This window comes from Panicum virgatum, chromosome 5N (assembly GCF_016808335.1).
Source record: "Panicum virgatum strain AP13 chromosome 5N, P.virgatum_v5, whole genome shotgun sequence".
In the NCBI taxonomy this organism is placed as follows: domain Eukaryota; kingdom Viridiplantae; phylum Streptophyta; class Magnoliopsida; order Poales; family Poaceae; genus Panicum; species Panicum virgatum.
The window spans coordinates 18,312,419-18,338,918 of NC_053149.1; the positions used below are offsets into that span (position 1 = coordinate 18,312,419).

The following is a 26,500-nucleotide window of genomic DNA, read 5'->3' on the forward strand; positions in this document are numbered from 1 at the left end:
CTCTCTGCCAAACCAAGTAATTTGACCGAACTACAGCAGGAGACAGGAGATGCAGGATCTCCACTGCTAGCACGATATCTTCGAAATGCTGCCCAACACACAACAGCATTTTTATAACTATACAGTTCAGGACCCCACTCAATAAACGTGTTTCATTTCACATAACCTATTGGCAATCACAGTAACAGGCCCTGTTTGGTTGATGACCTTTGGTTGCCGAATTTTGTGATTTGCGAGCATACAGCTCTCCGAATGTTTGACGCTGAAAACATCCGCTGCAACTTAGACGAACCCGTAGTTTAGCAGTGGCCGGTTGCTGTCAGCAACCAAACAAGGCCTCATTCACAACAATTAGGTAATTGTGCGGACCATTGCCAACAGCTGTCAAACTGAACGAGCCTTCAATATTGACAATGGCCGAGAGCCCAGTTTAACACTGAATCGCGTCAGATTGAACATAGCCTCAAAGCACAAAACCTAAAACAACAGACATGATCCAGACATCCTATTTCAGTCCCCAATGGGGAAACTAATCAATTCTTGAGGAAAAACTATTCAAAGGGTAGCATGAACTTAACACATAATATCATAGTAACACTTCAGGGGCATCAGAGGGTCCTTCCCATCATACATAACACCATTCAAATTCCATCTTTAGAGAAAATCCAGAGCCTAAAGGTAAAACTGAGCTAGGAAGGGTAAACACATCTTTGCTTTTCTAAGAGCATTCCATCTTACTCCTCCGATTTAGCCTCGTCACCCTTGTTGTTCTTCCTAGAGTACCTCAGGTTCCTCAGGAACTTGGGGTCCATCTGCAAACACAAACATAGGCGGAAGGAAAGGGTCAACAGGAGTGCTAAAAACATGTTAGAATAACAAAGAGCACTGTTAGCAGAGCGTTAGCAAATAGTAAAATTGTCAAGATATTAATAATAGTTGGGCTTCAAAGTTGCACATCTCATAACAAATAGCAGCAGCACAAAGGAAAGGTCGTGTGGTTGCTCAGGTAACCGCTCAGGAGGAAGCAATGAAGATTATTTCCCAGGATCATCAAGCAGTGGTCTGCTCTCAAAAGGTAAGGTCTCATCATTGCAACAACCTCAACTTCATGAGGAGTAACTTTATCAATTAAAATACAAGTAGTTCAAAAACGTCCTAGTAGCATTCACCAGTACTGCGCCCAGCATGTGAGCCACAGCAACTTCTAGCACAAACACGAACAAGCGGCACAACCATTGGAGAGCAAACCTTGATGTCACCTACCAAATAGTAAAATTGGCAAAACAATAGTTGTGCAGTTGTTCATCTCAGAACAAATAACAGAAGTGCAACATGAATCAAGGTTGTATAGTTGCTCAGGTAACCGCTCAGGAGGAAATAATGAAGATTATTTCCCAGGTTCATCAAGAAGTGGCCTGCTCTCAAAAAGGTAAGGTCTCATCACTGCAACAACCTCAACAGGAGAAACTCTAGCGACGAAGATACAAGTACAGATTTTACAGTAGGCACCAAGTTATAGTCAAGTAAAAATTCTAAGTTGAGCAATTGGACCATCACAAACACAAATATTATGAGAATATTTTAAGCCAGAGGTAAGCAATGGTAGCTACAGGATTTTGTACACGAAGTTAAAAAAAGGCACAAAATATGGTTTAACATCACCGAGTTTCACAAATCCTAGAAGAGTGATTACAACAGGTGGCTACTGGAACAAAGCAAATGCTCGTCTTAAGAGTAGTGCTAATTGACTATTGACACAGATTCACAGCGCCCAATATCAAGGTAAATAGATTACACTAGGCTTGCAAAAACATAAATTTGGATCTTCCATTACCACATCAAGTTATTGATCCCACAAACAGCAGAATCACCATTCAAGACATGGCCTAAACCCTAGCATTAATCAGTACTGCGCCTAACATGCGAGCCACGACCACTTCTAGCACAACACTCCAACGGAACGGCGGGTCCGCCCTAAACAAAATTGGCATGGCATCAACGAACCAGCCGCGCAACTGTGGACGGGTAGCAAACTTAGATGGCACTTGGCACGCATCTACCCGGAACAGCCACCAAAACCGCTCAGCTACGCGATTCTGGTATAACCTACCGACCGAATTGTCACAGCTGCACGATCGATCGACCGGGAAGGTGGAAGAGGAACAGCAGGATCAGATTATCTTACCCCCTTGGTGGAGGTCTGGCGGTGGCGCTTGGGCTTCTTGATGCCGTTCTTGTGCGCCTTGTACGATTGGTTGTGCGCCGTGTGGTTCTTCGACTTGGCCATCTCGAATCCCTTGCTTCCTTCGACCAGCACAGACAAATAGACGGCGAATCAGCGGGGAGGGGAGGGGAGGGTCGGATTGGCAAATTAGAGGAACATCACCACGCACGAAAAGGTCGAGCAAGGGCGGTGGAGAGTTACCGAAGCGAGCGCTCGCGGGGGAGAGGAGGGCGACGAGTGGTCCGGCGGCGGGTAGGGTTTCCGTGGGTGGCCGGGAGAGGGCGGTTATGTAAGGGAGGCAGGGCGTGTGGTAAATTACCTTGCTGTCCTCAGTTCCTTCCCGCGGTTCGATCGTGAGCTGTGGGCTTACACGAATCGCAAAGCAGGACCTGTTGCTGAGTTCTGACTTCTGAGCTTTACATGGGCCCTAATGCTACGGGAACTGTGGCCTGTGGGCTCGTCAAGGAAAGCAGGTTGCGGGAACCGGTGAGGAGCATTTGGGCTGACGGGCCGAGAGGTTGGGCTAAGGGGTTCATCAATTTGGCACATCCTTTCCTAAAAAAAAAAATCAATTTGGCACATCCTGTATTTGTTAAAAACGGGATAAGTCCGGTTGAAAACGGAATTCCGTAAGGGAAATTCTAACGGGCTACTAGTTGCGCGGATGATGGAGTGCGCGACCTGCGCGCAAGCGCGGCCTGGCATGCCTAGCGTGTTTTGTTTTTATACATGTGTGGGATCACGCCACATGTGTTGCTTTTGCTAATGCGTGCCTTGGCCCATGGGCCGCAACCTAAGCAGGTCAAGTTTTGGCACAACACGATCACATGCATTGAATATTTGGGCCAAGAGAGAGTCTGCTTAGAAAATATAGACAACATGTGAGGTTTTTTATTTAAAATAATAAGATTATAGGAATATATTGTATATTCTAGCATATAAGAGTACTACTTTACTAATTCATCTACTAATATTCTTGCGATAAATACAATAAAATAAGCTCCAAATACACATGTTTTTGAACGTTACTTTTTTTAAAAAATATATATATAACTTGGTACGGAAGTCTTTAAATATGTTGGTACATATGATATAAAGCATAAATTGATATATGGTCTCTATAAAAGTCAAGGCATAATATCTACGTAAGTTGTGACTTGACATATACATAAATAGACACGCAGCTTCTACATAAATTGCCCAAATACTATTACATATAAGTTAAGACAACGTAAGTTGTGACTTGATATATACATAAGTTGACACGCAGCTTGTTATAAATTGCCCAAATACTATTACATATAAGTTAAGACAACTGCTATTTTGTGAGCTGACTCTTTAAAAAGTAATACACCTAACCTAGTTGTACGGTGCAAAAACACATAAGTTTGTACACTGTCTCTGCACAAGTTGATACACATAATTTGACATCTAACATATACATAAATTGTTATATGATCTATATAAGTTGTTACAAATATAATGCACAACTTGATAGTACAAATAAAATAGCCTCAAAATATATGTAAATTGGATCTTGTTTTGTAGGCCTCGCTCTAAGAAACACAACAGTGCATCTGGAATAAAATTTGATAATGTCCCTAAGGCTGCATCGCTTCACTGATTGGTTTGCTTATTATGCATTGCGTTTATGTAGGATTACGAGACGGAACGGGTCGCGCCGATCTGATATAGCGCGACGGGTCGCGCCTTAACCCAGTCCATTCCGTAAATACGGGTGGGATACACCCTTTCCCGTTTCCCATACCATTTCCGAATTGTTCTATCCTGTTTCTGCGTAGCTGAAAATACGAGATAAATGGAGAAAAACGAACGGACAGAAACAAGATCCATTTTCCGTCTGTTAGTTGGGCCTGAGACTATCTATTTTGAATCGCCTTAGGTAAAAAAAAATCTATGAAAAGAAAAGGGTCTGCAACACTCGTAGGCCTAGTTTTTTTAGAAAGGGTTGGATTTTATTAATACAACAATCTTACAACCAGCCCCCTAACTGGCCACCCCTGAACAAACAAGAAATTACATAGAAGTCCTCTACAGGAGCAACCAGTGCTCGTCGCCGCCATCAACCATCGTTGCCGCAGCCTGGTCCTCCACCTCCCGCAATGAAGAAGGTAACCCAGGATGAAGCTCATGGCCGAACTCCGAGTCGACAAAAAGTCTTCAAGTTTGAGGCCCATCAGTAGCACGCATGGAACGTACTGTTTTTTCGTTGAACGCCCCGGGCAGTCCCCAATTTCACCGGAGACAGACGCCAATGGCCTCACCAGCGAACTCCAGTCAACAAGCAGCAAACCCGCATGGGGGATCAAAGAACACCAACCCAAACAAGCAAGCTGGTGGAGAGGTAACCTCACAAGGTGACCATAACCGGAAACACCTTGGAGGGATGAAACAACCCTCCAATCTCTGGCAGCCGTGTCGATAGTTGGAAGACCGATGATGAAGCTGGTGTCATGGATACATCCGGCGAAACGGAAACCCCAGGGGAATCGAGAACCGGCGCATAAAAAAGCAAAGAAGAAGAACCTCGTCGATTTCGAATCCCCCGCATACAACATCGGCATCATACTCCACACACCCATAAAACACCACCAGGCTCCCACCAAATCAACACAAAAGCCACCAAAAGAGCTTTGGAGGATACAAAAGATCTCCGATGAAGTACCCATCGGAGCCAACTCCAACCCTAACTGTAATCTACAAAGTAGAGGTAAAGCGAAGGAAAATACAATACCAAGTAAGTATAGACTAATCCACCGCCGACCGACCCGTCCTCACGCTCTCTGACACCAGCAGCGGCGCCGGAGGCGTAGAACCGGCCGAATCGGCGGAGGAGATGAAATCGCCTCTGCTGTCGCCGCTCTCGCCTGTAGCAAAGGGGAAAGAAGAATCTCGTAGGCCTAGTTTGGAAGCACAATTCCCTGCTGGGATCTCGGCCATATCCCTGCGCCCGCAGCCCACGCGGAGTCCACAAGGTGCCTTTGGAAGCCCGTTGCTTGGGGTTTTCCGGCCCGGGTGAGCCCAATGCCTGCAGAGAATAGTTCCTGGCCTGTGGACACCGGGGAGCCCTCCCCGTCTCTCACGACTCGCGGAGTCGAGCGGGAGAGCGCCGCCGCCGGCTGCCGATCTCCTTCGGCGACCTCGTGACGGCAGCGCCTCCTTCGCCAGCGTCTCTACGGCAACCACAACCTTCGCATCAGGTAGTTCCCCTCTTCCCCTCACCACGCATCTCTCTGTGCCTCCGCTAGGGTTTCTTTCACCCGCTAGGGCGAGTCGGCGCCGCTTGCAATAGCACGAAGCACCGCGCGCCGCCCGGCGCCCGTGTACTCGGAGATGACGCCGGAGAGGGCGACCCGGCCGTACGTGTTCATGTTGGCCAGCGCCGCCTCCAGCATCTCGCCGCCGCCGTTCTCGAAGGAGATGTCGATGCCGTCGGGGAAGTACCTGCCAAGATGTCCCGTCGGGCTGAGCTCATCGTTCAGGTTGTTGCCGTCGGGGAAGTACCTGCCAAGATGTCCCATCGGGCTGAGCTCATCGTTCAGGTTCAGGTGGAGAGCGAGCATGATGAGCAGCAGTGCCACTGACCTCTTGTGAGCTGACTTCAGGTCGGGCTCCTCTTTGTAGTTGAACGCATCGTCGAATCCCAGCTTGTCTTTGAGCAGGTCAACCTGGGAAATTGATTCAGAGTTTCATCATTCATCTGCTGAATTCTGAACGCTGCATCGTAAAAGAATTTCAGTGCCTCATGTTAAATTGAACTAGTGCTTCGTGCTATGTTCTGCGCTCCGTCCGAGATGAACTTAGTGAACTGAACCTTGCACAGCTATGACCTTGCGCCCTCAAACTCCTTTATCCCCATGTTCAGTAGTTTACTGGCTCCAAGTAGCATATCTGCAGCACTAGTACTCTTGTTGGCATTAAGTTCTTGATTGAGGCTTCTAAATTGTTGCCTGCCTGCCTGCCCTGATGTATGCTTGCATCTTAAGAAACAGTAGATCATGTTGTAGGATAGAGATTAGTGGGTAACTTGTTTTTTCTCATGTACTTCACTAGTTCACCTGGTAGTAACATATCAAACTTTGTACTTTTTTTGTCCCCCCACAATATCTGTTGGGAGAAAGAAACTTCCATGCCTTCTTTGCTGCACAACTTTACGCTTCCGGTGTGTGTTGGCTAAATTCAATTATAGGGATCACTGTATGTCCATTTTTAAAATACATTGTATATCTACTTAGGCTTCATCGCCTTGACACCATCAAGATTGCCATCCAGGCATACTCTGGTTCCCTTTATCTGAGTTCAGTTTTGTACTCCTTGAATTTGATATTATCAGGCACTTCGAGCTGAATTGGCCACAATCAGTTAGTTTTCCATGAATAATGTGCAGTGATCACATAGTTTTGTAATTGCTTCTAACTCAAATTTCACACTTGACAGTACAGTTTGACTACTAAACCTTGCTACATGGTCATACAGGTATTGTTCTATTTTTGTAAGCAATGTTGGGCGAGTACAACTATAGTACTAGTAAACTAAGGTTTGAAGGGAAATACTATATCTGAAAGCAGGATGTGATTTCATTTGTTGGTTTGCATCTTTTGAAAGACAAATAGAATGAAAGCTATTCCCTGCACCCTTTTGCTCTAGGAGATTAAGGATTTTTAGTTTGTTAAGTTGCTTTTGGAACATGGGAGCGAGAGGTACTATTCTGTATTGGCCCATACAGTATATAAGGAGTAAGGCAGCTTTAATTTTGATGAGCTTCAGGTCCATGCATGTTACTTGGGTGTTGACTTGTTGAGCAGATAAAGAGTCACATCACACTGACCACATGAGCTGTAGCATGTTGATTGGCTTAGGAAGGAAAAGACCACCGTGTTGAGGTTTAGCTTTTTTGCTGTCCCTGTTCTTTGGAGCAGCTTGTACCTGTTCTTGTCTTCATTGTTTAGAAAAGTAATATTGACATGCATGCTGGTGGTTTGAAGCATTGTGTCATTAATTCTTTCACTGGTGCTTTGGTAATTATTTAACTAATGTGAACTTTCTTTGTGTTACTTTGTAGAGCACTTGCTGCAAACAGTGCATAGAAGGTAGAAGTTAATTCGTGACAGGAGTGGCACAAATGCAGATTAGCGAAAGTAGATTATGGTGTTGCTGGTGACTTTGGGATCACAGATATTGGTGCTAGAGTTCTTCCTAGTGTCTGAATTTTTTTGTTCCAGATCGAAAATGGTCAAATAAATTGCTCGTCTCATTTTATTTTGTATTATCTATCTAGATATATGCATGGACATGACCATATGTAAGCCATTCATTTCAGTTGGCAGTATATCCTACTATTGTGAAGGCCACATGATCATATCGTTGCTCTGTTTATCCCCTGAATTTTGTTATAAATTTTTCCCAACAATGTTTGCTAATTTCTGCTTGCACCAGTTGCTTCCTTATTTTGTTGTTGGGATAGTCTTTTTGAAAATCTAAATTCACCATGTCTGTCCTTGAATTACATGGACCAGTAAAATAATTGTCTCCAGTTTCCAAATGCCTCCCGTGCGGACCAAATGCCTCTCGTTGAATCGTCTAACATATGCAAGTTTACATGCATATATATGTAATAAAATGAATTACATGGTCCAAAGCACGGGAAGCACTGAAGCCAACGGACAAAGAGCTTCCAAATGGTGGCAGGGGAATTTTCCCTGCGGGGTGGAGGGGGATTATGTTTTCCAAGAAAATTCCCGCGAGGGGATTTCTTCCCTTGGTTAATTAGCACCTGCTGCCAAACTAGGCCGTAGAATTTTACATATCCGGTCCTACATCCTACAAGGAAATCAAATATATTTGATAATAAGAGTGGATATTTCCTTGGTTCCATAATGGCCTAAATTTGAAATTAGAGACTAAAGGCATCAATTTCTAGCCCATGTTAGAACTGCTGCACACAAATCTATGCCCCATTTGTTCCAAACAACGCTATTCCACGAGGTTGATAATTTCTGCAAGAATTATGTTATTTCACACAGTTTGTAACCATACAAGCTATTCCATCGTGAGGAATAAGCCGTTCCATATTCATAGACTTTATCTGCCAAGAGTTTTATGGGCTTCAGTATGCACAATGAACTAGCCAGCCAAGCCAATTACAACTACTGGAAAACAAGGAAGATGAAAATAGTTACATTCTTTCTCTCCACAATACAAGAAAATAAAAGCTACAATATTTTACAGAAGGTGGGAAAATAAAACAATAGACACTTGCGTTGGAGCTTTTTATCTATGGAGAAGCGCTTCTATGTAACAGAAAAAAGGAGAAAATCTATCGAACAGGTATTTCCTATGCATGTGGATTTCTTCATCAATCTATAAAGGATGAAACTAATGCTACGCATGTAAATTGGCTTCCAGGTTCCATTTACCGAAAGGAATCAGCTTAGATCCTCCAAATGTGTATCCAACCCAATCAAGTGAAAAGTGTGACGACGTCCCTCCTGTATCCCCTAACTATCAGCATTCGTGGGATGTTCACAACAAGCAGATCCATGTATTCCATGTAACAGTAGGCCGGGTGGTTCAAAGGCGGCGGTGGGAGGCTCACCAGCACCACTACTGCCATCCGGGAGTACTTGAGGATAGTGGTATTCAGCTTCAGCATCGTGTAGAGGAACTTTTCGACCTTCTCTTCATTAACCACAACTTGTCTACCACCCTCCATCAGTGGCCGCCCTTCTCTTTGTGCAGTCTCCTTCATCTCAGAAAGGTATGCTTTGATTCTACGCTGAGCGCTGGCATGTTCTTCTTCAGGATCCTTCTTAGCACTAGCACTGAGCTCGGCACGTGCTTCCATTGACTTCATTGTCACAACTATAACCTCAGCTTGCATACGAAGATCATACAGAAACTTTTTCACATCAGCTTTTAGCTCCTCAGCTTCTGTGTCCTCTTCAGCTATGCAGAAGACCTGAATCTTACAGCTTTCAAAGCTCTCTTTGGTAAGTAGCAGCTGAGATAGCAATAGCATTAGCCCTCCATCCCTCACAATCCAGTATAAGTCAATGGTTCCATACTGTCTCTGGTACTCATTAGGCCACTCATCTAGTCCTTTCACAATGACGACTGCCTTGTTAGCAATAATACAATCATTTATGATGCTGATAAATGTCGACGGTATTTGCGTCAGATTTTCACGACGCCAAATCTCAGGGTAACGCATCACAACAATATTTGGCTTCAGGTTGCCTAGGCCCATTATCTGAACAATGCTACGAAAACCATCAGACATTGAGCGTGCTACGATGATCTCCGCGACACCCTCACAACGCTTATAGTCAATATAGGCGCTAAGTTGATGGCAGGCTGTCTTTGCATCCTCGGCTGATTCGTGGTAGTCACCATCAATGATTGAGAAGAAAATTGACATGCCACGACCCTTTTTCTTCATGCAATTGGCAAAATCTGCAAGTTTTGGATGGCATGGGATATTTTCTGGAAGTTTACCCCAAGGCCGGCAAAATATGAGAGGAATGGGGTACCAATTTTTCGGATGTACTTGATTTGCTGCAATAAAATGGTCAAAATTATAAGACATGGAGTTTGCAGTTTAGATGAAGAATATTTATTTTGCATGCAAAAATATTCTACCTCCCATTGATCGGAGGCTTCGCAGAGCCAATTGGAAGTATGCACTTTTGAATCCATCTCCCCAATCACCAGCCTTTCCTTTTAAGCTGACATAGTAGTAGATGAGGCTTGCGAGGGCAAGCGAGACCACGGTAAAAGTCCATGAGATCATAAACATGATAACTGTACATTTAAGGAAAGTCATATGTCATTAAACAAATATACTATTCAAAATATTCAACAACTCAAGGATATAATTCTTTTATTATAATATAAAAATAATCTTCATGCAATACAAGTAAATAGTTGTTTCATAAGCATACATTTTAGATTTTGTACGCAAAATTTGAGACTTCATATTTCCATGGAGTTTTGCATATGTTATTCACAAAATTACTTTCTGTTATAACACATAGACATATATTTTTGTTTGTAAGGTGAGTATGTAATTGTGTAATCCTGGGTTTGAGTATATGTGTTGCATGGTATGCGTATGTTGTGCAAGATCTTCTTCAGTGAAATGATACGTAGCTGTCGTGCATGTCCGAGAAAAAAAAATAATTGACTATAAAAAAGGAATGAGGAAGCATACCAATACATTGGGATGCACCTATCAAAGAAAGGCTCCAGTGATGTAATTTCCATCGAGGGCGCCAACTAGGAGCATCAAGGAGGTCTAGAAGAAAGCATGACAGGTTCACACCAGCATAACACATAAGGAAAAACATAGTGATAGTAGGTGTGATTAGATCCAAGTTCCCGATCACAACACAAGCAATACATATGAAGCTTGTAAATAGAGTTGCCACATGAGGCTCAGATCCTTCATAAGCCTTAAAACAATTAAGAACAGGAAGGATGTCATCATTTGCTATTGCTGCAAGTAACCGTGGAGCCCCAGTCATACTCTGTAGTGCTGCACCTAAAGTGGACAGAATAATACCAATGTAAATTACTGCAGGACCAGGCCAAGCAACTGTTGCAGCAAGAAGCCTGCATATATTAGGCATGTTTAGAAGCTGACGACACAAGATAGTACATAATTCATATGAGAAAAAATGTACTTTATGGACATAGAGAATTCAAGCTTTCAAATATATTTCAAAATGTGTGATCACACTATAGCACTAATCCTAGAAAATATCATTTATTACAAATGCAGTGGACACTGTTGCTTTTTTGAAGTACCTTTCTAAAATTTCAATTAAAAGTGGAAATATCACTCATTGAAGCTATAAACATGTCCATTTCTCACTATACAACACCTCCTATTACAACAATAAAACAAATTAGGAGCAATAAAGTTGTCAGCTAAATTCTAGTAACAAGTATGATGGCAATGGCTGTCGAGCAAGCTAAAAAAATGAAAAAAAAAATCTTGGTACTTTTATAATATTCCGACAAGACCATTTATGCAAACAGAAAAGTGTATCTTCCTTGCAGCCAAAATGCAACAGGATAGCAAGACAAACTGCATTTAGAGCATCATCAGTTGCGTGTCGACTCGTGGGGAAAAAGGATAGCCATATAACAATTTGTTTGAAACGAATTCTGGATTTATGGTTCCAGCAATCTAATTAAAAAATCACCATAATTGTCTATTGAGTCATGTTCCCATCTCTTATAACTAAACCTGGTGCATTTCCCTGCCAGGAGGTGGCTACTTATGCCAGAATTCCTTGGCCGACAGCTAGGAATAGTTGGGGATATAAATTTTACAAAAAAGTCCCTCAAACTTTGGTCAAATAAACCCATAGTCCATGGATGGAAATTTTGCAAAAGAGCCCCCAGACTTCATGAATGTCAATTTTACAAAATACCCCCTAAACTTTAACGAGATAGACACGCACTCTACTGATGGCAATTTTACGAAACCGCCCAAACGTTGGTGAAACCAAAAAGACCCCCTGAACTTTAACAAAATCAACACACACTCTATTGACAACAATTTTATGAAAAAACCCTGAACTTTGGCAAAACTAATATGCACTTCACGAACATCAAATTCACAGAAAACCCGTGTATCGGTGACAGGTTGAATCGCCTCGCACATTTACACACTGCATATGCCACAACATTGACTGGTATGATAACTGCCACATATATGCTTTCTTGCTACGGTTGCATGGACGATCCATAGACATATTTCAACGGTCCACACCTCACACACATACATCTAAGAACCTAAATCAAATTTGACCGAGCCCGCAACAAAACTTTATAAACACAGATCTATATGTCCGTGACATGCCTCTCAGGGCGCCAACGGTGCAACATTTTTCTAATATGGAATTAAAAGGCCTCCCACCCAGTTGACACTTGTTGCTGGAATTTCTATGGCCTCTGCTTGCGGAGACGCGCTGCCTCCATCCCTCCACACTGTTTTTTAATAACAATGGTCTCTCTCTCTCTCTCACTCTCTCTCTCTCTCTCTCTCTCCCTCCCTCCCTCACGGTGTGTGTTCCTGCATAGGTCATTCGACTTTGCAGGTACCACATCGGATGAGAACTTAGCCACTGGAGATGGGCTTACAAGTTGTAGGTTCCACATCAAATGTAATCATCCACCATTCCCCCTTTCTGTCAAACCTCAATATGCTAAAGGCATCTACGACAAGGGTCTACGGGGCATACTATCAATAGTTGGAGTGCAAAAAAAAGCTGATGTCGTATTTCTAGGGAATACCAAACCTGTTAGTTAGAAGCTCATCTCTTGTAGCCAAAGCTCCAAATAGGAAGACAGAAATGAAATACATCCCAGTTGTTGAAAGGGTAGCATTTAATGTCCCAACTGGTATGGAACGTTGCGTGTCCTTTAGCGAAGCGGAACGGTTTGAACCAGCCATGATTCCAGTAACAGCCGGGAAAAAGAGCCCTAACAATGCACTAAAACAAAAATAGAAACATGTCAGTAGCCTGCATTAATCAAATAGAATGAAAATGGATGAATAAATCACACTTTTGTTTCACCAATTAGAAGGTTTAAAAAGAGAGCATAGCATAGGACGCACTTAAAATCCCAATATATCGACCCTTTTGAGTCAGGGACTCCAGCATTGTTTGTAGGTTGGTAGTCTGAACTCCAGTTGTCAGAAAGTGTAGTCATATTCAACCCAGTGATCCTCTCTAGTAAGGAAAACCATCAGTAAGTTTTCACGAAAAAAGAATATTCAATGTGATTGGTAGTCAAAGGACTACTTACTTGGAGCATCTGACCCTGGTGCACTGAAGACGCCAATAAAAATGCAGAGTATTGAGAAGAGGACTGGTATTAAGAAAGCAGGTGCGACCTTGTTGATAATTTTGACACCCCCAAATACAATAAAGCATAGCAATATGGTAATGACAACACCATAGATTTGGAGGTCATGCAAGCTAGGTGTTGATACAGTTGTTCCACCAACTACTGTTGTAGCATCTGCATTTTAGAATGTGTCAAGTTAGTTCAAATGAAAAAAACATGAACATAACTTAGATAAATGAAAAACAAAAAAAATCTAATTACTCCCCTCAAGTATGGACGAAGTATGGATAACCCCTAAATTATAATAAACTAATCCTTGGAAGTAAAAGGATGAAAAAAAATTGAAAATATTATTAAGGGGTAAATTGGACTAATTGACAAAAAATTCATGAGTAAATTGAACCAAAGCATAGTTGCGGGGGTTATTCAGACTTTGTTCATACTTGAGGGGAGTAATTTGAACTTTTTATAATGTCACTGCAAAAACGACCATTCACAAATTCACTACTCCCCTTTCTACTACCCCAAAATTTGATAAACTTTATTCCCTTCAGACCACTACAACAGATTATCTCCCAATTAGTTCTTTGATAAAAATAAATTTGTTATGATTCTTACTTGCATCCTACATTCCAACTCTGTATATATTATTATGAACATGGAGAAATACTAAAATTGACCATCGAAAACCGTAGAGATGTGGCATTTGTTTCCCAAAGACATCCTTGATTGGTGTTTAGCTATCGGATACAAAAAAAAAAACGGTGGACATTATGGTCATATACCACCTAACTACGAGACAGAAACACTGCAAAATTAAGTCAGATGCCCTTGATCCTCTGTGCTACAGTTGCAGTATATCAACAAATGGTGCCAAAGACATTCAAATTCCACAAATTCCTAACACTGTCATAACACTCACATCCTCACATCCTCAGTATCTTTCATGAATCCCCAAATCTAATTATTGATCTTAAGAGCATCTCCAAGAGTTTCTTATACTTTTTTTCTCAAACTTGTTGTTTCGGAACTCCCTAAATAGATATGGGGAGGTAAAAAAAGTTTATCTCCAATAATTCCCTATTTTTACACCAAAAGGTTAGCGCGAGAAAAATCCTATCGTCGCCGCCGCCGCCGCCTGGTTTTTCTTCTGTCGCCGCGGCACTTGTCCGCCGCCCCCCCCCCCCCCCCTTGCATATCTGCCGCCGCCTGCACCTGTTCCTGCCTGCAGCCTGCCGCATGCACCCTGTGTCCTGAACACATTTACTTTCGTCTTGTTTTTCCAAGGCACACACATTGCTGGCTACTGTGTCCAGCAAACAACACACACATGAGCGAGTATGAGATGCAGTCAAAGAATGCAATTCACCTGCCGGTGCTCCCCAGCAGGCCGACCATGGTAGGGTGCTAGGCGCAGGGCGCCATGCGCAGGGCTCTAGGCGCAGGGCGCTAGGTGCGGCAGATCATGGTGCAGGGCCCTAAACCATGGCCCTGCTTGGTTCGGCGCCTGCATTCTAGAGTTCCTGGCACGTACGTTTTCTGAGAGAAGAATCTCGTATGCATGGAGTACTAAATGAAGTTTATTTACAAAACCTCTTCAGAGATGTGTGTAACTTTTCGCGACGAATCTAATGACGGTAATTAATCGATGATTAGCTACATTGATGCTACAGTAACCATCCTCAAATCACGCGGTCAAAGGCCTCATTAGAATCTTTAGGGTTCCTAGCGCGGGGGTTCTGAAGTTGGTTTTGTAAACTGACTTTGTATGACACCGTAATTAGCGGTCAAAGTGCGTTCTAGCCCATTCTAGGAAAAACCAAACAAGGTCCATAGTCAGGGCGCTAGGCGCATGGCGGCAGGAGCAGGGCCACAGCATGGGGTAGATGCATGCGGCAGGGCACAGCGAACATCGTACCGGACGATGGCGGCCTGTTTCTGGACGACGATGGAGCGAGCAAAAGCAATGGGCGACGTGAAGAAGGTCGGCGCCGAAGACAAATCGGTTGTGGGGAGCTGATCGGGAGTCACGGAGGTGTGCGTATTTTTACGCACAAAGGTGGATAATATGCTAATTGTTAGGAGATGGGGAGTTAGGTTAGGGCACTATTGGAGAGGGTTTTTTTTCCAAAAAAACAAAGATGGGGAAGAGGGATTATGAACTCTTGGAGATGCTTAAGTTCTTAACAAAAAAGGTAAAATAGACCCTTCACATTCCTTCTCTCTTGTTTGCCAAGATAATAGTTTGGTGAACACTGCACTCTGGCAAAGGAATAACATTTTACAATATCCACTAGCTAAATACTAATTTTAGGGTGTTCCATGGTGAAAGCTACACATGTACAATGCCATCTTGGTAGTTTTGCCACTGAGATCATATTTCAAAAAAACCCTAGACATGCTAGGAGTTTAGAAGTAATAAGACAAGATAGAAATAGTGTTAGCAAGGACATTTTTCTCTAGTTCTTTTGTATTAATATGAAAATAGAGCAAAAAGAGTCACTCAATCTGATATAAACTAAATTTTTTATATTTATATGAATCAGGTGAAATTGTTTATTCTCCTATTAAGATAATATTTTTGTAAGTTTTATTCTAGTTTATGATCATCCATAACTACTAATTTACTGCTTTTGTTTTAATTTTGTTACTGTCCCTTTTCCATTCCTTATCTTTGGTTAATGTGACTCTTCTTGGGTTTATTTTCTATCCTATCCCAACTTGCTTTAAACTAAAGGCTTTGCTATTGGTTCAGACATCAAGTAATATGGCTAGAATGTTGGCAATGCATGTATCATTCACATCAATGGACATAAGATTTTACAATTAAGTTTTTGGTATCATCTATCAAAATATACAAATTAATCAATACACAAAAGATGTTCATAATCAAATCAAGAGGAAATATATTTATTAGAATTCTGAATAATAGAATACCTTGAAAAAATCCAGCTGCTGGAACAGCATCTAGAAATGTTTCTACAGCTCCCAACACATACCTGAAAGGAGTAATTCCAAATATGAATAAAGTAGGTCATAATTTGTCTCAGGGAGAAGGATGGGGTACGGAGAAATGAATTTTAAAGTGTACAAGAACTTTGTTCATGGAAGAATGGAATAATGCACATAACTTGCTATATCTGAAATTCCTTAAAGGACGCTTGGCAAGAAACAATATATATTCTTTTCCACATAACATTCTATGTTTTTTTTAGTCTAGCAAATTGATATTTCTTAACAAGCATGCTGCAAAACTTCTCGCAGTGGACCAGTTAGAGCGTTGAACACCTAGAGTCATTGGATATCCCATCCTGTCTTAAGTTCGAAGAACGACACCTTAGAATGAAGCCTAGGCGGATTCTTCCCCGAGTTATTTGCTTAACAAGTGTGCTTTATTTTCTTAGCAAACAAAAACCCAGATTTTAGCCTCAATATGCAAGTACTACTAATGATCAAAGATGGTACTAACATATCAACACCACGAGAAATTCATTCATGGTATATAACTATAATTAGTAACATGATAAGATTCTGGGCGTTGTTTGGGTCCTTGTGGCATATTTCATTTCTACACAATTTGCATTAAGGAAAAATAAGTACATGGGAAGGAATGACATATGGTAGCATGTAAAGTGCAAACTTACATAGCTCCAGCAACTGCATTTCCAAGGAAGAAGCACAATCCAATACTGATTCCAACTTCTGGACCAAGTGCACGACCAATTAGATAATAAGGGCCACCACCCTTGTGATCAAAATAGAAATACGATGGGCCCATCAGTGTTCATATTTCTAGACCAGCCAGATGGGATGCAAATACAACTAATTATGGAATGACTTACTGTTTGTTTTACAAGTGAATGGCAAAGAAAATATAGAGGCAATATGGAATGCAAACTTTTATTCTAGTTACATTCTTTGTTTTTTAGTTTTGAGATAATTATTAGCGACAATCTTTTACTGTATGTTAGGTTTTAGGTGCTAGGTTCATTGTCAATCATCTTGCACGAACACAGAAAAAAAGGTGAAACAAACTCATGCATCTAAAAATAAGAAATGTAGAGGCTAATTCAAAGAACTTTCACCTAATGCATCTTCTTAGATTCTACATACCTTCATTGCTCCATTTGTCGCAATTGCACTTAATGATAATCCAGTTAAAAATGTGCATGCACCGCAGAATGCAACTAAAACAAGTGACTGCCATATGCCTCCCATACCCACAATCCTATCGTAAATAGAAACCAATCCATCAACTCTTGAACACTATAATAGACCAGTAACTTGTGCATAAGAAAACATGAAATGTCATGAAGCAGAATTTTGAAATGCTAAACCATATATGAGCTTAAAAGGAGAATACTTTGAGGTACCAATTTTAAATTACTTACTATATTTAGATTAGACATGGTTGTTACATTGTTGAGACTTACCATATGCAGGCTTGGTCATACTATGCAGCAGTGCATTGCTTGTGAGTAAAGTAATTGCAAATGTTACATGAAGGTTGTTTGTCAAAAAAGGATACTTGCTTTACATGATGCTAGATGACATGAAAAAATATGAATACAAAAACCATAGCTTAAATATTTAAGCTGAGTACTTGACTAGAATCAAATGCAAGATACACCATAACAAGAAATGGGAATGAAAGTCTACCATGTAAAACGAATATAATATATTATTCCCAAGATGTTCTGTAGACATGGAACAAATACACCCATCATGGTACCAAGTTTTGGCTCAGTTTCCTGCAAACCAAACCAAATAAATGTAATATACAACACATTTTTACTGCTGTCTAGGAAGAGTGAAAATTTTCTTTTTGTGCACATGGATGAAAAAACAACCTTAGGGCATCCAATAGTAATCCCTACATCCTCACCATCTCTAGGGCTAGTTGTTGCCTGGGGTTGTTCTCCTGCCATACTGTTCATAATCAATCAGATGTATGGCATATTTCATTTCAGTTGTATTGTAAAAATCAATGGCTTCAGGTCCATAGTATTTTCATTAAACAATAAGTAGTTAACAAAAGGCAAACATAAATGTAGGTAAAAGCTCCTAAATGTCTACGTTACATAAACAAAATCTACAAAATGAATGATCATACCTCTTGAGTCCCAAAATATTGACTAGAGAGTCAAAACCAAAAAGCTCGAGCTTTGAATCACTTTGAGATACATTAGGTACAGCATGGCCATTTGATGAAGTCATTTTCATTCTTGGGTCAATACTTAGATTAGTACCAGGCTTCATGGGCCTATAATATAGAACAATAGCTGCGTTAGTTCTTGCACATTGCACACCAAAACCAAGCAACTTACTTTTTGATTTTCGCAGCGGATAATTAGTTGAACAGAAAACCACAGCTAGAATAATTTGGAGAAGCTTACGGTGATGCTACATTGTCATACTACATTAGATTTGATGACAGCGAGAATTAGAAGGTCAACTGCACTCCTAGGCTCTAAGAAAATAGATTTCTTTAAAATCAAAGAGATCAAACTGATATCTCTAAACTTCACAACCACATATCCAAATCAAAAACTCCTTTTATTCATTATTTCAAATTTTCAATCAAACAACCAGGATTTTTTTTGCATTCCTGCAATAATTCAATTCATATACTCTGTATGGCCAATGGGCTCAGTACAAGAAAAATAAAACAAAAGGCTCAGATTTCAAAGCCGGCGCGGATAGGCCTCTATGGTTTTTTTTATATAGTGCGAGCCAGAAATTTCATTACAAAAAGCAATGAAACTATAAAACTATATACTGAAATGATCGGGCTCCCTAGCAACAGAGGGCCAGAACCACCTGATTGGGACCAAAGATACAAAGGTTTTATACTACTAGAGCACCCGCCTCAGGCAAGGCCGCAAGGGCTATGCCAAACACTCCCTTCCAGAACTACATTTTTTGAGAAAGAGTGAGAAAAACTGATCTACCGAAAGTTTTGATCTACAAACACTACTACAGATTTAGCCTTTTGTCCCGGTTCCAAACTGGCTTTTGTCCCGGTTTTGGAACCGGGACAAGGCTTCCGGGACAAAAGCCTCTCGAGGCTTTGTCCCGGGTGGAAGAACCGGGACAAAATGTGCCTGATGTTAAAAAAAATTTGCACACCACGGGATTCGATCCCAAGACCTCTTGCCCAACGCATGGTTTCCTTGCCAATTCACCTAAGTAGTACACGTGACTCAGTATAGAATAACTTCCTTTTGAACTATCACGTGGAGAGGCCTTTTGTCCGGGTTGGTAACACCAACCGGGATAAAAGGGGCCTTTTGTCCCGGGTGGTAACACCAACCGGGACAAAAGGGTCACCTTTTGTCCCGGTTGGTGTTACCACCCGGGATAAAAGGGTTGGGCCTTTTTGTCCCGGGTGGAGCCACCAACCGGGACAAAAGGGGGGCCTTTTGTCCGGGTTGGTGGCTCCACCCGGGACAAAAAGCCCCTATCCCCCACGTTGGCCCGGCTAGCCGTTGGACCCGGGACAAAAGCCACCTTTTGTCCCGGGCCCAAAGGTAATCGGGACAAATGGCCTGGAAGAAAGACCTATTTTGTAGTAGTGAAATAATTTATCAAAATCTTATGGTCCTCTATAAAGCTTAAATTTCCCTGCAATGTACTCGTGCAACGCGCAGCACAAGAATGAAGAATGCAAATAACGCTCCCATATCTCAACCACATTATGCAATTGGCTTAAAATAACTAGTTAGTATCACGGATATACTTCACAACCCCTGTAACACTTGGATGGCGTGAGTCATTGATGCATGCTATTTGTTGCACAATGGTCACCGGAATTCCAGAGTTATCTACAAAATCTACGGCATTAACATGGATAAACAAAAGCCCTAAAATGATAACTGAACTCATCACCGAAATCATCTCAATTTCCCAGATTCCTATGCCCATGTAATGCCAAAGAAATGCGTAGGAAATCAGCATCACGTCGTTACCTGGGCGCGGCCGCGGACGACCCAGGCTCCATGGCCGTCATCTGCACAACAGCGTGGTCTTGCGACTCCACAGCATGGTACCTCTGCTGCGGACGCTTCGGAGCTGCAGCCTCCTCATCGTCGTTCCCGATCCCACCGCGCTCCATTCCCAATGGAGGCAGCGATCAACCGCCGCGGTAGCCACGGGGGCGACAGGGAAGAGATCCAGAGTCGGTCAGACGAGGCAAGGAACCCTAGATACGGCGCCATGCACCGCCATTGCCGTGGGTCACGACCCAGATCCAGGGGAGGAGGAGGACGAGGAGGCGGTGGTGGATGTGGCGGCAGGCCCGTACAGTGGGCGGTGCAAACGGAGTGACCACACAGGCCTCCAGATGTTAGGGGCTCCAAAATTTTGTGCATGGAAAATTAGTTGCTGCATGCATTCATGCGATTGACTTGTCTTTATTAATAATCTCCATCCCTCCTTGCTGTTGGGATGAATAAACGTAAGCATACATGCAGCCTTTCCTTTCTTTTGCCGCAAGCTTGCTTCTTCCCCGTTCCTTTCTCTTCCTTCACCCATAAATTCTATTAGATCTACTACTATTATTAATTTTTTTAGAATGATTGGAGAAAAATGGACTCATCAGGTCCCTCGATACAACGGCTGGGAAGGTAGAGGCACCAAGAGGCACCAAAAAGAGAGACACCTAGTGCATACTAAATGGTGGGCCCTAAGCACTTGGAGCATACCGAAGTGGTGGGCCCCCCGCCGGTGGAGATGAGGTCGGATAATTGTCTTTCTAATTTTTTTATTTGATCAAGGGTACAATGGTAACTTCATAATTGTGTGAATAACGTTTTGAGTAGTATAGTTTAGAATTGAATGATTGTTCTAGTAAAGTTTGATTTAATGGTGGATCTAATATAGTTTTGGCCCACTAAGGTTGAACCCTACCTCGGTTCTAGGGTTCCTGGCAGACCTAGGGTTTCTCCCAGCGAGGGGGGCGCGGTCCGGCGACAGAGGGAGAGAGGCCGCGGCCATGGCGTCATCAAGCTCACGCTAATCAGGGTGGTCCGCATCGTCGAGAGGAAGAGGAGGCGGGGAGATGGAGAGGTTTAGAGTGCCGGTGCCGTACCGAGTAGGTCCGTATGACTACTCCCCGGCGGTGAAGTGCCGCTGCAATAGGAAGGCGCCTTGCTGGACATCATGGAGCGCCGACAACTCGGGCCGGAGGTACTACAGATGCCCTTCAAGATAGGTAAGCATTCTTTTAGGTTTTCCCCTTAGATTGGTCTGCTTTACGATTGATTTTCTGATTTGCTGGGCAATTCATTTGAGTGTAGAAACCCGGGGATTGCGGCTATTATGTGTGGATGGATCGTGAGGCAACCAAGTATGAGCGGATTTTGATGTGTGACCTTCGTGATGCAGTTTGGCAGCTGAGGAGGGAGAAAGAAGAGGAGCAGCACCATGTTCAGAGGATTTAGGAGGAAAATAGAGAGCTCAGGCAAATGATAGTACAACTAGAAAAAGAGAAGGATGAATTCAATAAGAAGATGGAGGAAAAGGAGCAACTTGACTTGAAGGAGAAGAGCAACTTCATTTGTTTCAGTAGGTGCATTGTAGTTTTTGCTTTGTTAGGGCTGTTGTTTATACTGAAGTACTCAACATTGTGACTTGCTCTGTTAGAGCCTGAGCTTTTGTGGCAACCTTTGTTAGTGCATGATCTTTTGATGTAAATGTTGACTGAGCTTGCAACATATTCCAATGCAAAATGAACTAGTTTGCAAAATGAAGTGATAAATGCACATGGATGGCAGTTAACAAAATCAGTTCACAGGTAACAACACTAACATGAACCTGAGTTCATAGAACTAACATCAGCTCATAGCAGCAAATATTTAAAGCAAATGGTATCTTCATGTTGATGTCATCAAACAATATAAGTAACATAAGTTCAGAAAAGGTATCATCTTCCAGCTAGAGATTTTCAATACTTGACACCGAACAACAAGTAAGAAAGGCGGCCACTGCTCCTTGGGATGCTCACGGAATGGTTTGCTGAAATGGTCCTTGAGAAGATGCTGCAGCTTCTGGTCTTGGGGCTTGAAAAGTTGATGCATCCTTGTTGCTTGAGCAGGAGCTACCAATGGTTGTAGACTTTAGAGAAGGACCTTGTCCTTCTTCTTTAGTAGCTGGAGCTAGAGCTCTTGGTGCTTTTCTGTGCTCTTGTGTACATGATCAAGATATGTCTGTGAGGCATTGAAATGATGTAACCGAAGAAAAAGGAAGCAGGCATTATATTTTCGTACACTTGATCCTTCACACCGGCGAGACCGTTGCAACCACTGGATAGACCATCAGGTTTGTCCGATGATAGATTGTCAGGTGGTCATGTCAGATGAACACCGGTCACACTAGTGCATTGAAAAAAATAGCCCCATAGTTGCTATTCTTATAGTTGCACCTACAGAATTGAAGGTGTCATGGTCAAAGATCAATACACATTGTCGTTGCCCACAATTTATGTTAGAGCCCACGAAAATGGCGTGCAATTTCTTTTCCAGGTGTAGACAAAGTGTATGCATCTCGGGAAGAGAAGCTGTCCTTTTGACCCGTGTCTTGAAGTTCCATACCTCCCGAGTGATCGGTGACACCAACGGGATGGTCCATAGCGTCTGGTGAACCCAAAGACCAGATCTCCAGTGCTAGTTGATGTTGCTATAGGTGTTGAGTTTGTAATGTTAGTGACAATGATTTGGGAAGAGTCAAATGTAAGTCAGTCCACTGGTCCGATCGGTGAGTGCAGTAAAAGAGGAACACGTCCAAATTCAAGTCCTTTGAGTATGTATTCATTCTTTCACAAGTTGGCGCTAAGCCTTCCTCATGGAGGTTCTTGGGGAGGTTGGAGAACATTTCACCGGATGTCACTGACATTACAAGTTCTTGTGACCTTTAGAACATGGATGTTGTTGCTTATTATATGGAGATCCTTAATTACTCTAGCCAATAACCCATCGCCCATCTCCCTTCCAAGTTATTGATTGTACGGTGAACTTGTCCGTCGATCAACGATCGAATTGGTGCATGAACCGACCACTAGTCATCTCGCTGACTTGCTCAGTGCTTCTGATCAATGGTCACCAGTCCAAAACATGCATCGAAAGAGGTGGTCAATCAGTGAATGTGTCAAGCGAGTGAATAATATTTCGGTGACAGTAAACACTGAAAACAGGTCAATTATTTATGTTACCATTGTCTGCCTCCGGAGCGTCGAGTTTCACAAAATCAATCCAATGATTGGTACGGGGGGGGGGCGCACCGGCCTCACTGCACCTGTCTCACAAAGGATCAAGAATATGCTAGTGGGGCTCATCCTAAAGATCACCGGACTATGGAATAGTAAACACTGGTCCAAATGGTCATTGGAAACTATGAGGAAATCTGACGAGTACATGAACAAAATGTCCGGTCATAGAAACAGTCTGACTCATGAGTGCAATAATAGAGGAAAACGTTAACCAACCCAAGTAGGCCGCGAGGCAGATGGGCCGGAACACGTGAAACAACCCAAGCAGCCGGCGACGTGGATGGGCCGGATGGGGGCGGGCGGTGGTCCAGCCCACAAAGATTTAGAGGGGCAATTTAGTAGATCATGACAGCTCTCACCGGTAAGACCGTTAACTCCACCGGATAGATCGACAGGTCCGTCCTGTGGTGTATAGTCCGGTGAACATGTTCGGTGAACACCAGTCGAGTTGATTTGTCCGACCGGTCCCGACTGGTGAGTGCAGAAAACTCAACGGTACTGCCATAGCGTCACCTCGGTTCGCATGTGGTGTGAGTCAGTAGCGTACGCAAACCACTGTAGTAGCCAGCAACAGGGGTGAAGCCACGTTGCTTCTGCCTGGTGCACTGGCACCAGTGTAAACAATAGTTTACCACTAACAAAGCATGACATGACATGTAATCATGAGAAGTTATACAAGACTCTGAATGGATGCAGCATTCGTGGTCAATATGGATCTGCTGGCTTCGCCCCTGGCCAGCAGGTTGACGGAGACTGATGTGACCTCTCAGCAGGCACGGTTCGACCTACTCTATCGCAACTTACGCCATGCCGCTACCATCAATCGTAGTCAAATGCTACATGAACATGGAGTCTAGAACCAAGCATAACATAACATGACATGAAGGTAAAATATTGCAGAACATGAACATGGAGTCTAGAATCATACACAACATGATATGAGGCCCTAGGGATAATATAACTTGCAGAAGTACATCACATCCTAAGGATAACGCAAGAGGGAGTTGAAGAAGGACTCGCACAGGCTACGGATCCTGCAATCCTCGCTGCAGAAGTTTGACCACGGGTACCATCTGTAATGGTCGACGCGCTTGCCGCACCAGCCCTCCTCGACGCCCCATCCTTCCTGCCGGTACGGGGACGCACAATGGTTAATGTCCGTGCGAGGCCCTGGCGGAGGCACACAAGCGACCGCGTGCTAGATAGGCCACACATACCTCCACATTGTGTTGAAGACGTGCTCGTGCGGAAGAGAAACCCCGCGGTCGTTCAAGACGGCAAGCGCCGGGTCCTCGTCCACCGCCTCTGCAAGGAGTTCCTTGGCCTGGAAGTTGTCCTTGGCGCCACAATTTGCTCGCCACAGGAGCACAGCGAGCAGGTATGCCACCGGCTTGTGGCCCCGCCGGGTAGCCCGATCGAGATCGTTGAGCGGTGCATCAAGAGCCCCGCCGTGCTGTCAGAATACGACCCTCATCCCCATGATGAAGAGCGCCTCTAGGTTGCCCGCGCCATGGTTGTTCACAATCAGGCACTCACTGATCGCCGTGTCGTACGACTGCTGCAGCACCAGCCTCATGTTGATGCTGCGGCGCACCAGCGCCACGCCGCACACCTTGTCTCTCATGAGAGAGCAAGCCCCCCTGAGGCTACGGAGATTGCCCATGGGGTAGTCGGACGAGGCCGCGACGCGGGTGGCGACGTGGATGAGCATCTCCTCTGGAAGGTCGGCGAGGGATCTCGCAGGCGCCATAGGCCGCCCGGCGACGAGGAGGGCGGAGGAACTTCTGGTCAGGGTGGTGGGCGACAATGGGGGCGGAAAGAGGGCGAGAGCACAGTGGCATAGGGATGAGAGGACTTGGTGTTGTTCCCTTATGTAACAATCAAAAAGAATTCCGAATGGTGACCTTGGGAACTGCGTCGTCTAGCGCCGCCCCACTAAATGCACTGTAAACGCACTCAGAACAGTCGTGTCATTTAAATTCGTCCGGTGATGATGTGCTTTGCAGGCAATGATTAGATACGTGAGTGTAGAAACCTTCGAAGTCATTTGAATTCGCGCAGCGACAGTTGGGATTCCCAAGGACCGTGGAGGGGTGCGAGTGTGCGCGGTGACAGTTTATGTCCCGAAGCGTCCTTCAATTTTCCAGAGGGTCGTTGCTCGCGTCGCTCGGCATTGAGTAAAAGAGGAACACGTCCAATTTCAAGAACATGACAATCACGAGTGGAGCACGTGTGCGTCCACGAGCATCTGGCTATCCGGCCAACCGTGTTACACCGGAATATGTTGGCATGACCAAAACTGTCATCATCGACATGTAATGCTGGTGCAATGTACATGTACCCTTTGTTTTGGGCACGCACTTTCAGAGAAGAGGAATCCAGAGCTCCAGACTGACTTGCAGGCCTCTCTGCAGCCATTGCCTTTGCATCAATGCATTCTGTGCTCATAGTTTCCGAACATATTGACCGATCATCAAGAATGGTGAAGACCGGTCCAAATAGTGTGTGGAAAGAACAGTGCCATTAGGTAATCTGCCGAGTCCTTTAGAAAATGTCCCGTTAGTCCACAGGTCTGATCGGTGAGTGCAGTAAAAGAGGAAGACGTCCAAATTCAAGTCATTGAACTATGTACTCATTCTTTCAGAAGTTGGCGCTAAGCCTTCCTCATGGTGGGTCTTAGGGAGGTTAGAAAACATTTCATTGGATGTCACTGACGTTACAAGTTCTTGTGACCTTTAGAACATCGGTGTTGTTGCTTATTATATGAAGATCCTTAATGACTCTAGGCAATAACCCATCGTCCATCTCCCTACCAAGTTATTGATTGTACGGTGAACTTGTCCATCGATCAATGGTCGAATTGGTGCATGAATCGACCACCAGTCATCTCGCTCAGTGCTTCTAACCGGTGGCCACCAGTCCAAAACACGCCGCCCAGTTTGGGGCGTGGTTGGCCGCAAGCTTCATCTCCGGAGAAGAATCGCCGGCGCGCCACGCCGGCCGGTCCCTCGCACACGAGGAATGAATGGGTTTTTTTCGAGGGTATGTCCTTCCTTACGACGATAACATGTGACACAGCGGTGGCAGAGAGATTTTGTGAAGAAATCCGATGCTCCCCACCAAAACGCGGC

The 26,500-nt window shown here is 43.6% G+C and overlaps 2 protein-coding genes, 1 long non-coding RNA gene and 2 other non-coding genes across 6 annotated transcripts; 1 reads left to right on the forward strand and 4 right to left on the reverse strand.

The window, feature by feature from the left end:
* Nucleotides 1-478: 478 nt before the first annotated feature.
* Nucleotides 479-2,548, reverse strand: LOC120673747 (60S ribosomal protein L29-1-like). Of its 2 annotated transcripts, none has more exons than XM_039954742.1 (3): nt 2,426-2,548; nt 2,186-2,300; nt 479-812 (listed from the first exon to the last, which is right to left on the reverse strand). In XM_039954742.1, the coding sequence occupies exons 2-3, from the start codon at nt 2,285-2,287 to the stop codon at nt 735-737; spliced, it is 180 nt and encodes a 59-aa protein (XP_039810676.1). In that variant the 5' UTR covers nt 2,288-2,300; nt 2,426-2,548; the 3' UTR covers nt 479-734. The 2 variants fall into 2 exon arrangements, with proteins under 2 accessions (XP_039810676.1, XP_039810675.1); XM_039954741.1 differs by having other exon boundaries at nt 2,186-2,304.
* LOC120677119 lies at nt 999-1,095 on the reverse strand. The gene has a single exon (XR_005676183.1). It is a non-coding gene; the product is annotated as a small nucleolar RNA snoR128 (small nucleolar RNA).
* LOC120677118 lies at nt 1,352-1,449 on the reverse strand. The gene has a single exon (XR_005676182.1). It is a non-coding gene; the product is annotated as a small nucleolar RNA snoR128 (small nucleolar RNA).
* A 2,716-nt stretch (nt 2,549-5,264) lies between the features above and the next one.
* On the forward strand, nt 5,265-7,642 carry LOC120673749. Its single transcript, XR_005674829.1, has 2 exons — nt 5,265-5,445; nt 7,308-7,642. It is a non-coding gene; the product is annotated as an uncharacterized LOC120673749 (long non-coding RNA).
* Nucleotides 7,643-8,705: 1,063 nt separating this feature from the next.
* LOC120673750 (cation-chloride cotransporter 2-like) lies at nt 8,706-20,219 on the reverse strand. The gene is made up of 13 exons (XM_039954744.1): nt 20,074-20,219; nt 18,219-18,368; nt 17,956-18,034; nt 17,765-17,856; nt 17,219-17,333; nt 16,750-16,850; nt 16,043-16,104; nt 13,064-13,279; nt 12,873-12,987; nt 12,553-12,747; nt 10,455-10,855; nt 9,884-10,045; nt 8,706-9,799 (listed from the first exon to the last, which is right to left on the reverse strand). The coding sequence occupies exons 1-13, from the start codon at nt 20,217-20,219 to the stop codon at nt 8,706-8,708; spliced, it is 2,928 nt and encodes a 975-aa protein (XP_039810678.1).
* Nucleotides 20,220-26,500: the final 6,281 nt, after the last annotated feature.